Source organism: Tauraco erythrolophus, chromosome 1 (assembly GCF_009769465.1).
Source record: "Tauraco erythrolophus isolate bTauEry1 chromosome 1, bTauEry1.pri, whole genome shotgun sequence".
In the NCBI taxonomy this organism is placed as follows: domain Eukaryota; kingdom Metazoa; phylum Chordata; class Aves; order Musophagiformes; family Musophagidae; genus Tauraco; species Tauraco erythrolophus.
In genome coordinates this window covers 116863354-116876458 of record NC_141465.1, presented here as the reverse complement: position 1 = coordinate 116876458, position 13105 = coordinate 116863354, and the positions used below count along the sequence as shown (strand labels likewise).

The 13105-nt window shown below is 40.8% G+C and overlaps 1 protein-coding gene across 1 annotated transcript in view; it reads right to left on the bottom strand.

The window, feature by feature from the left end:
* The window catches only part of CRYL1 (crystallin lambda 1), a 60800-nt gene that overhangs the window by 45952 nt on the left and 1743 nt on the right, over nt 1-13105 (bottom strand). The window contains exons 2-3 of the mRNA XM_086613438.1: nt 11890-11997; nt 1077-1203 (exon numbers count right to left, since the gene is read on the bottom strand). Of these exons, the coding sequence (XP_086469564.1) occupies nt 1077-1203; nt 11890-11997 (235 nt within the window). The remainder of the gene's footprint in view (nt 1-1076; nt 1204-11889; nt 11998-13105) is intronic.

The window sequence follows — 13105 nt, the reverse complement described above, 5'->3', positions numbered from 1 at the left end:
GGGGTAACAGTATGCAGTTTCAGGATCTGGAGAAAAGGAAGTAAACACAAAATATGGTATCTGTAAAAATCTATAGTGCATTCACACCTTGACTCCTGTGTGAGGCTTTGCTCTGCCTCCCATTCTCTCCCCCTCCACCTCAACAACTTGGGAGGAAGAAAAGGTCTGGAAATCTGTTGCCTTTCAATTCAATTTATTATTAGGGATGTGTTGCAGCTAAGCAGACTGTAGGATTTATGGCCTGAAACAGTAAAAATTGCAAACTCTTGGGTGTAGCAAACATACATGTAGGGATAGTTAGTGTACAACACTGGAATAATTCTAGGGGACTATATAGGGTAGAACACGCCAAGTCCAATGCATTGGACTCATTCATATTTTATCCCAGAAACGGTCCCTGATTCACCTATTCCCTGAATTATGTCCATGCCAGTGAGCACACTAATAGTTACGCAGCCATAGACTACTAGATTCAGTAATATAGCTTGTTACCCATCCCAACTTTTCTTAGCAGCACAGATTCCAGCCCTATATATCGACCCTGTTTTTAATATTCTAACACTCTGTCGGAGAGCTGCTTTTGGCTACAGTGCTCCCTCACAGTCAGAACAGAAGTCAGCCCTGGGCATAGCCATATTCCCTGCCTTCCCAAGGTACCTGGGAGGAAGAAACACTTCAGCTTCAGCTCTAAAATGTGTAGTGTTCCCTAAGAGATAATCTCTCCCCCAAGAATCTCCTGCCCTCTTCCTGTCATATTCATTTTTTAACAGGTACAGTCTTTGTTACACACGGAGGTCAGCAAGTCTCTCTTGGCTTAGCCAGCCACCAGCCTCTTCCAACATAATACAAAAGAAACTTGCAAGGACTCTTGAAAGGGAAATCCTGCAAAAGGTATCATCTCCCATGTTAAGAGATGATTAAAATTAAAGTTCTTTCTAGGCTAGAAAGAACTTTAATAAGCACAACCATCCTTATGTGGTCAGGATGTTGAACTCTCCATTGCCCATCGACTGCACAGCACAGCTCGAGATCATCTTTCTAAACTGTTTGCTAGGAGTTGTCAAATCTTTGCTTACCTGAATGAAAGTAGCACCCTCTACTGCTGCCTTCAGGTCTGTATAGACGCTAATGAGAGCCAACTGCTGCTCCGCACTCAAAGCTCCTTTCAGGAATTCCGACTCCTCCAGCTCTTTCAGTTGTTTGCTGACAGAAACAACACACACATCTAAGTACTTTATCATTGTTAAGCCACCATTAATTTTTTAAAAAGCTTCTTAACAAACCAGTAGTAGTATGCTATTTGCCATGCCACCATATGTATTTGTACTTAAAAATATAAAGGTTAGTTTCAGTCATTTCTCTCTGCTCCCTCCATCTTACACCATTTTTCTTCTCTTCAAGCATGGAGAGCTCTAAGGTCTACTCCTAGACACAAGTTTGTCACCACCTCAAACCTGTTTTCACTGGTGCAGGATCAACAAGAGTTTTTCCATGCATATTTATTGAGAAGAGAGTTCCCTTTAATTTTTTTTTTTTCCAGTTTTACAAGCAACAGCTTTTTTGTTATGAAGCCTCACTGCAGGAACATTGCTTAACTGTCTAGAAATAAACACACACATTCCATACAGAGTCCTTCCTAAAAACCCCACACTCCTACAAAGGTAATGATTACAGAGCAAGTGTCAGAAAACTCAAGCAGTTACTAAATTGAGTGGCCAGAGCTTGAAATGAATGCTCAAGTATACACCATTGCAAGGGCTGGACACGCCACTTTCTCAGAAAAAGTCTCTGCAGTTTGAAACCCTCGAAAGTCCAGAGAAAGCAAGCCATTTTCAAAACTGCTAAAAGTCACTTAAAGGAGCAATATTCACAGAAATTAAGTGGAATTAAATGATCTGATCCCTATCAACCTAAAGCTATTTCATGTAGACATTATCACCGCTAAATCTGCCAGTTGCATCAAGCTAGAACTCCTCTGAGCCTTTGGTTATTATTCAGCAAAAATTGCTCATCCTGAAGAGAGGAGGAAATCGAGCTAATAATTAGCAGCAGGAAAAAAAATAAGTAATTATTAATAATCTTTTCCTCTCCCTGCCAATCTAGTTCTGAAGCTTTGGCTTCTTTTGGATGTCTTTTTACATGATAAATAAATTGCACTTGCCACCCAGTTGGAGGGTGGAAAAACTGTAGCAAACTGAGAAGCTGTACAGCCCGGGAAAAGCCAGCGTATTTTTGTACACCACAAATCGTCTAACTGCATACAGAAATAACCAGTGATCCATCACGTGTTTCCTAAGAGACTGGAGCACTGGCGCACAGATGACAAGTCTTCATTACAGGCTTCATGGGACAGTACACGTGAAATGAGGAGAACTTATTTACACAGGCCCAGATGATCTCCACTCCTAGCCACACCTCAGTCCTTAATACACCTGTCCAGGCCCCTCCATGTATCCGGAGAGTAGCACGGATTTATTTTTGTATCTAGAGAACTCAGAGGAGGTGCGACCCTCTATGTTTGTCATGATCTACAGCAGCCAGAGACAGACGCCTGCCTTAGTCCTTACCAAGCAGGGGAGGCGGCCAGTCACTAAACTGGGATGTCAGCCCCAGGCTGCTTCTCCAGTCCAGCTCCAGCACTTGCAGCCTGCGGCAGCTTTTCCTCACCCCCTGCCAGTGACACCGCAGCCACCTTTGCATCAGCAATCCTAAACAAAGCAGACAGGGATCAACAGGTCTCAGCTCTCAGTTGCTTTAGGATGTGGCAGGTGTCATCTATATTTTTGAAGCAGCATTTTAAATTACTTGAAAAGAGTGGGACGTAGATCGTTGCCTCTTGTCTTTTTTCTCTACTCTTTCCAGGCCATCTGCTGAGATACGCGTGATAACGCACTCTCACTTTGTCACACCATCCTTTTATTTAGAGCTCAAACCTGTCACAAATATTGAGTCCATAGATCAGATAAAAATATTAAGCTTCCTCCTCCAGATTACTTAAATGAAATGAGTGGGATTCAGCTCACCTACCCTGTCAGCATGCACATCGTCTTCAGCTCTCTTTCAGAGAAGGGAGAGCTAATTGTTTCAGGTGCATTTGTCTGACCTGTTTAAAAGCATTAAAGTATGCAATTCATCTTGTCTTATGATGGATGCATCTTTTTCTCTCCTCAAATAAAAGCTCAGAATGAGACATTTAGACCACAGTATTCTGAAGTCAAAGATGAAAGCTCGCAGGGATTTATTTAAAGACAATACAGTTCCTACTTAACAACACAGAAGCAAGTCAAACCTCAGCAGAGATTCACCAGGCCCTAAGATCTTTAGCTTGAACTGGCTCACCAAATCTACCAGTAACTTCCAAAGAATCAGAATTTTGCTTCGGCATCCATGTAGTTACATTGCGTCCAAGAAAATACAGCAAATACAGGCTCTACCACTTTTATCGTGGCTTTATTAAGAGGCCATAAACATCTGTTGCTCTGCAAGTTGCTTTGGTGTCCTTTCTCTTCTCCGTTACTTTGAGTGGAAGAACACTTGTTTCCCAGCAAACAAAGCAGCTTCCTAATATATCTTTCCGACAGCAACCCAGAGCAGCAACACCTTATCCTGGCAGCAAGTGCATAAAACAAACAAAAAACCACAAAAAAACCCCACACACACAAGGTAAGGAGCACTCAGTTGCCACTTAGCAGTAGCCAAAAAACTCAGAGCAGTTCTGCCTCTGGTTTAGCACAACAGTCAGAACGCTTTCTGATCACCATGGACTTTGCACATTAAATTAAAGGATTTCCAATAACTTGGGAGCAGGTAAGATGTCAACAGAGGCTCCATTTGAAGACAGTAAAGGTGACAGTGCACCATTTAAACCAGAACATGCGCCCATATTTCAAATTGGGAAAAGCAAAACCACCACCAACAAAAATCCACATGCATGTGCACACACAGTGCTGACTCCTACAAAAGCATTAACTTTCTCCTCTTCAATGAACTGCTTTAGCAATTAACTCTTGATAATTATTTCTGCACTGCAAGTTCTAAATTGCCTCTTTATTTTTGTCAGAGCTGATCATTGACAACGATTTTTAACTCTTAGGTCGAGCACGCCTGAGCAAACAGCTGGCACTGCATTCTGTTTATGTTGGATGAAAGCTTTGAAAAGCTGGAAAAAGAAGCCAAGAGTCATACACTCTTTAGACACTGCTCAGGTCTGTCCTCTTTGCTTCCCTGGCATCCTTTAGACTTGGCACCCAAATTAGTATTCCTACCAGTTTATGGAGTCCAACACTGATGAAAAGAACTCCATTAGTAGCCTTCTGCCTCTTTTCTCAAACACAGATTTAGGCTCAACAACCCAGACCTTTCCTAACCAAAGCTAAACCAGTAAGAAATTCTTCTCTGGTAAGTTTTGTTTACAAACACTTCAAGAAAGAAAAAAAAGAAAATAAAAAAAAGAGGAAAAAAGTGCTCAAACACACACCCCTCCATGCAGCATCACAGAAACAAGCAGGAAATCCATTTGGTTTCTTAAAAACACAGCAAACAGACAGCTGGAAAGCAGAGACTTCTACCTTTGAGCAATCTATATGGTAAGGAATAGGAAACACGAAGCTTCAGCTCCATTTTCCAACCTACCACGGTACATCACAGCTTGCTAGGCAGGAGTTCCACCCAAGACTTAAGGCTTCCAACACACTAAAGGTGCCAGTGCTTCATCTCTAAAGAAACAGGTGCACCTAAACTAGAGTATCCAAACTTCTCACTCCTTCACACTTTATGAGACGAGATGCTAAGGAACAAATCATAGAATTATTTAGGTTGGAAAAGACCATTAAGATCATCGAGTCCAACACATCGAGTTAACCTAACACTGCCAAGTCCACCACTAAACCATGTCCCTAAGCACCACATCTACATGTTTTTTAAATACCTGCAGGGATGGCGACTCAACCACTTCCCTGGGCAGCCTGTTCCAATGCTTTACAACCCTTTTGGTGAAGAAATTTTTCCTAATATCCCATCTAAATCTCCCGCGGCGCAACTTGAAGCCATTTCCTCTAAGTCAAAAGGTCTTAACAATCCATTCATCAGAAGTTCATTTCCCAGATGTACTTGCCTAAATCTAGAATCCTCCTCTTTCTCACAGGCTGCATATCACTTTTAAAAGACAAAAATCAGAATTTGAGTTTGAAAAGACCACAACAGAATTGTTTCTTTTGGTGAAGAGGGTAAAGTCCTGGTTCACTTTCTGTGCAATATGACACTAGTCTCATCCTCCCTGGTCCTCTGAAACTCTGCTCCATGACTGCAACTGAGGGATTGGAACAGGCTGGAGCAACACACTAAGAGATCTGACTCTTAATTTTTTTGCACAAGTTTTTACAGGAGTTTATAGCACCTGTCTCCTGTTCCATACCTTTCCTTCTCTGCCAGTGATGACCATCCTATCGTTTCTGTCATAAGCCATCACACACTACACTGTGCACCAAGAACACCATTTCTTATTAAACCTGCAAAACGACCATCTTCATACTTTGGAACATAAGGCTAGACTGATTTTTCCTCCTAAACAAAAGTCTTCCTGTTAACATCACCAATCTTCATGCGAGTCATTTATTTAAATTAATATAGTTATTTAAAGCATGGAATAGGAGATACAATTTGTGCATTACTTGAATTTTGGCCTTCCTTTCCAGGAAAACTTTTTTTGTCCCTACCTTCACCAATATATTTATTGACATTCTGGCTGTTTTGTTCCACAAATTAATTTTAAGTCTTCCAAATGCTAAATCCTCTCTATATTCTCCCGAGGTATCAGACCACCCACACTTTTGTGTCAGAGGAAGGGAGCTTCCCCTGGTATTTACTATGCGTGAAGGCACAGACCAGACCGGTTTGCACATCCAGCAGTGCACCACTGACCTCTACTGGATGACTTCTTATTCAAGGCAGCCTAGACTTCAGAGTGATCATCTCTCAGGATGACCAAAGACTGACGTCATTGCAGCCATGTCCATTGAACACACCACAGGGCTTTGCAATTGTATTTAAGAGTTTGACTAATACCTGTAAGGTGTTTTAAGAACAAAGACTTCATATCCATAAGAAAATACTACTTCCTTTTAGAGCCCACACTTTGCCTACCTCCAGAGTTTTACTGTTGCACCTGACTGTTCATGATCTCTAAAATAGAGATCTACAGTTCACATCCTTGCTTCTGACCATGCAGATGCAACCAAAACCTGAGTCTCCCATGCAGTCACAGATACACTGGCTGAAAGGGGCCCGGGGAAGTCTCCAGTCCAGCTTGCACCTGTAGCAGAACTATTGCTAACACAAGATGAGGTTAGCCTTGGTTTGGTGAAGCCAAGTCTTGAAAGCCTTCAGAGATGGAGATTTCACTAGCTTTTTGGACAGCCTGTTACTTCTGCATATCAGGCAAATGTCAACAATCATATACGCCAGCTGTCCAGGGGACTGGCTAGCACACAGGAATGTGGTGAGAAGACACCATTTCCCTCCAGAGACATTTTCGGCTACAGAATGACCAGGGAGAACCTTTGGCAACACAGAACCTATCCCCTTCCAAAGCATATTAACAAATCCTCTAATTAGTTCTGCAAATGAAGCAATTTTCCCCAGCTAGTGAACTGCACTTTTCAGGAGGTGAGGGGTGGAAAAAAATGAAAGGTAGAATCAAGTCCATGATTTAGCACAAGCTTGATGTGCCAGTGTCAGGCACTCAAGATAAAAATATACTTTGGTAAGAATTGTCTACTTATAAAGTGCCCCCTCAAAGGAGATACATAAAACTATCAAGGAAAACCTAAGGCAAGCTGCATTTCACCCTTGATATAAATTCAGTGTCAATACAATACAGCAACACAGACCAGAGACTGGAAGAGGAAGCCAGCTTGGGAAAAGGATCTAACCTCAGCCATGGAACGTGCCATGAGCTAGGGAAAGAAAGTGAAGCCTATATCAGTGTACTTCTCATGCTACAAAACTGATCCAGTAAGCTTTTCCTCTCTTTACACAAAGAAAACATAAGAGGGCACCAGACAGCAAGAAGTAATGTACATTCAGCTGTCTTGTCTAGACACTAGCCTCCTCCTGGAAGGAGAAACATGATGAGCTTGAGTAATGGAAGGAAAAAGTCTTTCAAAACTCTGCCTATAAGGAAGTCATGGGCATAGATATGGTTTACTTCCTTGGCCTCGCAGCCTGTCATACATAGGGCAATTTGTTACAAGTTCCAGATCCCCGTTCACTACAGTACAGAATTCTTGGAGTACTTCTCTCCACTTGATCATGGGTGTGCAGGGAAATAGTACTTTCTTCTGGCCTCTGCAGTTTGTCAGTTTTTCACAGCAATTGTGCTCCTACAGCACAGAAAGAGTTAAGGTTGCTTAGTGCAATACTGCAATTTATTATTTATCCAGTTCAATAAAATTTATGGTTAAATTAATACTGAATAAAGAGAAGAAGTATGATATTCCAATCTCAAGACTGTTGGCTCCAACTCTTTAAAGGCCTAACATCCTTGAACCATGCAGAAGAGCAATCTATAGTCAGATGCAGCTGACATGCAAATAATTCTCACTGAACAGCCTCACTTTTGAGTTTAGATGCAGCACCACACAACCTTAGCACCATGTATCAGTTTTCAGAAGGCAAAGTTTTACACAAGTCCATTCTGGAAGAACAGAACTCACTAATAACTTACTTTCAATTAATTAAATTTAATTTAATTTAAATTTAAGGGAGAGGGTCCCTATTCTTTAATAGGCAGTCAAAGCTGCTTCCCTTCCAATCAAGTATTTCCATGTTTGAGACTACTATTGCATTTCACTTGCGTCTATGTAATAAAAGTAGCAATAGTAGTTTTATGTGCCCATATCCCTAGACGTAATTATCACTTTACAAAGTCAACTTCAATCTACCCCAGAAAATTTTTCTACTTGCACTAAGAGAAAAAAGGAAAGATAAGACAGAAAAGAACTTCTAACATAAATTTACTGTTCAGTGCAGTTGAATATAATAATGTAGTCGAAAAAAAGAATATTCTCTTTATATTTTAGCACAGACTACTTCTTGAGGTCTCATAGCATTTTTTTTCCTCAAGTTAGCTATAGCCTTTATGCACACAACTGTTTGGTTTTTATACATTAAAAACAGTTACCTGCTCCTGTGTCCTAGAGGAGATATAGTTCTGTATCTAAGCAAATGCCGTATTTAACCAGCATCTACTTCTAGAAAGATATCACAGAATGCATGTGCAAATATCCAAGATTTAGTGCTCTCTTCAGAGTCAAATGAACTTCCTCCCCTTGCAATAGTCTTTCATTGTATATGTAAAAGCTGTTCTATATAAAATACGAACCAGTTACATACGGGAAAAAAATACAGCATTTCCAAGGTAATTAATGAGTCTCTATCAGTAGCATAATTATGATTTTCTAATTCTCATTATTTTAAAGCTTATCAATCTTGCATTGAAACCAGAATCACACTGACTTAGAATAACGCATACTGGATAAGCAAAGCTACATTTTCTAAGGCAGGTTACTACGGCGTGCGTTCAGTAGGTCAAGTGTGGCATAACGCTGTTCACTAGTTTGTTTCTTCAGCAGAACAAAAGGTTGTTCCATTAGAGCAGGCACTGGTTAATAACGCCACTGGTACACTCCGTTCAATCCAATGTGTGCTCGTTTTGTGTGTCAGGGCGCTGGCTACCACATGTCTGTCAACAGGTAAATAGGTAGCAAAACCATCACACCATGTTAGGTCTCAGTAAACACGGTCTCCATTTCTTTCTGTATCTGGTCTACTGATACTGTATTTCCACTTGTTTCAGTAGATCCAAATTCCACGCTTTAATCTAACTTTTTACCATAACCAAGCATTTCCAATAAATTTCTAGTAGGTTTCAGATTTTCCATGCAGATACATGCAGGCTCTCATGATCACTGTACATCCATCCCAGACTCGTTCCAGTCCTCTTGCAGGACTGCACGCCCCTGCTGCCCACCTACTGTTGTCCAAGAGCTGAATTCATTAGGGTGATGAACCCTGAGATGTTCTGATTTTATATAGAGGGCAACAAGTTGCAAGTCAATGTACTAAAAGTCAGCCACATAAAATAGTTAATAAATACTTAAGTATCATTTCTGCCAAAGAAGTATCTCCTTTTAGAAGTAAATTGAATGCTGTTTACTACTCAAATCCCACTTTTGTTTAGAAAAGAAACTACAAGTAGTCCTCTGTACACTCCAGTTTCTCCTTAAAATGTAAAGTACCTCCACACACTAAAGTTCACAGACTGCAGACTAGAGGGGAATAAATACTTTTCAATACTAAAACAAAATAAACCACAAAAACCCTAAGCCTAAAAACTTTCCTAAAAGTACTAGCTATTTGGTGGGAAAGAGTAAGGCAAATCCCAGCAAGTCCAGAGAAGTAGCCACCAGGTGGCCTTGTCAGACAGCTCCAACGGGCATTCCCTCACCACTCTGTCCTGCAACCCCTCATTACCTGCTCAAGCTCCAGCTCTTACACAAGTATCATATCAGTAACTCAGAAAGGATTTCCTGCAGGTTGCATGCTATGAAGTCAGTGCAAAGAAGTTCAAGTTGACAGGCTGAGAGAGTTGGGGCTGTTCAGTCTGGAGAAGAGAAGGCTCCGGGGTGATCTTACTGCAGCCTTCCAGTACTTAAAGGGGGCCTACAGGAAAGCTGGAGAGGGACTTTTTACAAGGGCATGTAGTGATAGGACAAGAGGCAATGGATTCAAACTGAAAGAGGGCAGATTTAGATTAGATATAAGGAAGAAATTTTTCACTCAGAGGGTGGTGAGGCACTGGAACAGGCTGCCCAGAGAAGCTGTAGATACCCCATCCCTGGAAGTGGTCAAGGCTGGGTTGGATGAGGCTTTGGGCAACCTGGTGTAGTGGAGGGTTTCCCTGCCCATGGCAGGGGGGTTGGAACTAGATGATCTTTGAGGTCCCTTCCAACTCTAACCATTCTATGAGTCTATGAAGTTGGACTGTATTTTGATAGATACAATCATTAACATACTGGTTGAAGAAACTGCATAGCTTGTATTCTTCGCATAAAACCTACGTTGTCCTGAAACGAGACCTTTTAACTAGGACCTTACAGCTGCCAAGACACACAAGTTAATTATAAGTTGAGTTAACAACACCTTACATAAAAGGCAAAACTTGCCTTGAACTCCTATGGGACAGCACATGCAGGCATAGGCCAGTACAGACCCACCCAACTAGCACATGACATTTTATGCTTCACTTTTCCAAGCCAAAAACCTTGGAAGGCTAAAGTCCTCATTTTACTATTAGAAAAAATTAGGGCCAAGTGAAAACTGCCCCCTCCGCAATAATTCAGAATTTCATAATGGCTATCACTGTGACAGCAATTCTGCACAGAAACACAAGTGTCTGTCATCTAGGTGTAGCAATGGAGATGCTCGGTCTGACTAACACCTACCTGGAAAGAAAGGTTTGGGGAAAGAAAAAAAAAATTAAAAAAAATTATAGGACTCTTTCATTATCAAGCCTTTTTTAGCAAATCTCACTAGTTTTCACACACTGTTTAACTTTTGAACTCTAACAACTGAACAGACCTACAAGGGGCTCCTGAAGTCACTCCTCCTTTCTGTAAGCCTTGTTACAGAAAAAAACAATCAGAATGCAACACACTACAACCCTTTTTCGGGTGCAGCCTACTCCCCATACCAGCTGACACACAGCAGCTGACATATTTCACTCCAAGGCACCATGAAGGGAGGGCTGACGCATTTAGGTTGATGCTGATCATGAAGCAACTTGAATTTTAGCATTAAATGTCAATACAGCATCATAAGATTGTGCACAGAACCACTATAAATGCACTCTCTCTCTGCAAGGCATACAAAATCCTTATTTCCAGGACAAGCAAGACGACAGTGAATAGGACCAACCAGACACTGCTCCTTCTAACGTAAGAACTAGGGGCCAAACAAAGCAACTCATGTGCCAGGTTTAAAACAAACTATGGGAACAGCTCTTCACACAGTAAGCAGTAAACCTGTAGAACACAAAGTCCTTTGGCAAGGATGCCACAAAAGGATTTACACAGGTTCAAGGAAAGGTTAGAGAAATACTTGGAAGAAATCTGTTACTGAATACACAAGTAACTTCTGGGCACTGAAGGTTGGGGAAGGGGAGCAGGACTTGAACTCGTAGCTCTGTCATGTACCAAAAGCATGTGGCTTTAGCCAAAGTGCCACAGGTCAACAAAGTAAAGGGCTGGAGGACTGCTGGCCTGAAAAAGCGTGATTGTTCTTGTGTTCATGCTCTCAAAATTTGCTCCTTCTTAAAGACACTTCCCAGTCTCTACTAGAACTGATCAGTAGATGCTTCTTTAGTGGAACTAGCAACCTGTTCTTCTAGGACTCAAAAATATTAGTTTAAGAATTAAAAAAATTCTAGTTATGAGATACTAATAATTGTATTAAGGCTCCTCAGCAATCCATACTAACTTACTTCCATTTTGAAAGTCTCTGTTGTCTTTCTATACAAAAACCTCTTATGTTCAAGTATTTTAAGCTTAGCCTACAGATAACCTAATCACAGTGAACATCGTTTCAAGAATTTGGATCTGAATTTAAGCTCTTAAATCATTACTTAAGAATTAAAGTGCTCTTCAGAAGTGTCACTAGGAGATTCAGGACCATAGTTCTTCTGATCTTAACAAGACCTGTACTTCTAAGTTAAAGCCTTCTTCCAAGCTTAAAATCTATGTATCCTTAAATAATAAGATGTAGCTGTTCATTCATCATTACAGAAATCCCACATTTTCATTAAAATCAGTCATTTCAAGTCAGGTGACCTACCGAATGCTTTCCAGTGCACTTGTTAGCTGTTGTTGTGCAATATCATACAGTTTCACTTTGAAGCCTCCAGCAGCAAACACCATGGCCCAGCTGCGACCAATAAGTCCACTGAAAAGAAAATAAATATCTGCCAATTAATAAAGAAGCATTTATTTTGGGGAAGGGGGTCTGGCAAGAAAGAAAACAGAGTTTGAACTCTTTAATATTTGATGAAAAGATCAGTTACATTCTCACAGAGAAATATCCTTTGCTAGCTGTGTAGCAGCTTCTCTGAGAGCTGGAAAAAAGATAATGGGGAAGAAAAATGCAAAACAGACAAAGGACAGCAGACTTCAAAACAGCAGGAACCACTACTTTGGGACACCGGACTCAAGTATCAACTTTTTTGTCAACTACAATCTTAACTTGGAGTTGGTGCATGGAATTGCATTAAAGAGTCATTTCGGTTTTGCTTTTTTTTTAAAAATTTTAAAACTCATTTGTTCAGTTCATAGTCTAAAGACTGACACCAGCCCATTGGTCCAAGAGTTCAGGATCCTGCTTCAGACATATTAGAAAACCTAAGGCCCAGCTACCAAAGCCATGGGTCCTCTACAATTCAGAAAGTACCATGAGCATGTCAAAACAACAAAAAAAACCCACAAACAAACACCAACACAAAAAAAACCCACAACATGGGTTTGATACTGCTTTTCCACCTACCACACTCTAGCACTACCCTTATTTTTAGATGAAGCACCCTACCATGATGGAGGCATGCAGGAACACTGCCTACATCTTTTGGTGAAGTCACATTGCTGAGAAATACATAGAGGAAACTTGCAGAAACTGATAATTTTATCATGTCTCTTAAAGCAATGCAGGTTTCAATTTAATTAGATTTATAGCAGGCATCAGCCTCTTCATATGAAAGCACTGATGAACAGCGTAGTAAGCTTAAATCACCTGAGATGACCAAAAAAAGGTACGTTACTCCATAACAGTGACAAGATCAAAACTCCATACCCATGACTGTTACAGTCAGGGTTTTGACAATTACATGCATTTCCTGTCCTTTCCAAGATAATTTTATTTTTAGCATTAAAATTAGCAAACTCTGGCAACCGGAAAATGTTAGGCCATTAGAATTAAAAGGGGAGTAAGAATCAGAGATAAAGCGACAAGCCAGATGAGAAAAGAAGGAAGAGAAAACAGGAACGTGTTCAGTCTCTGGTTT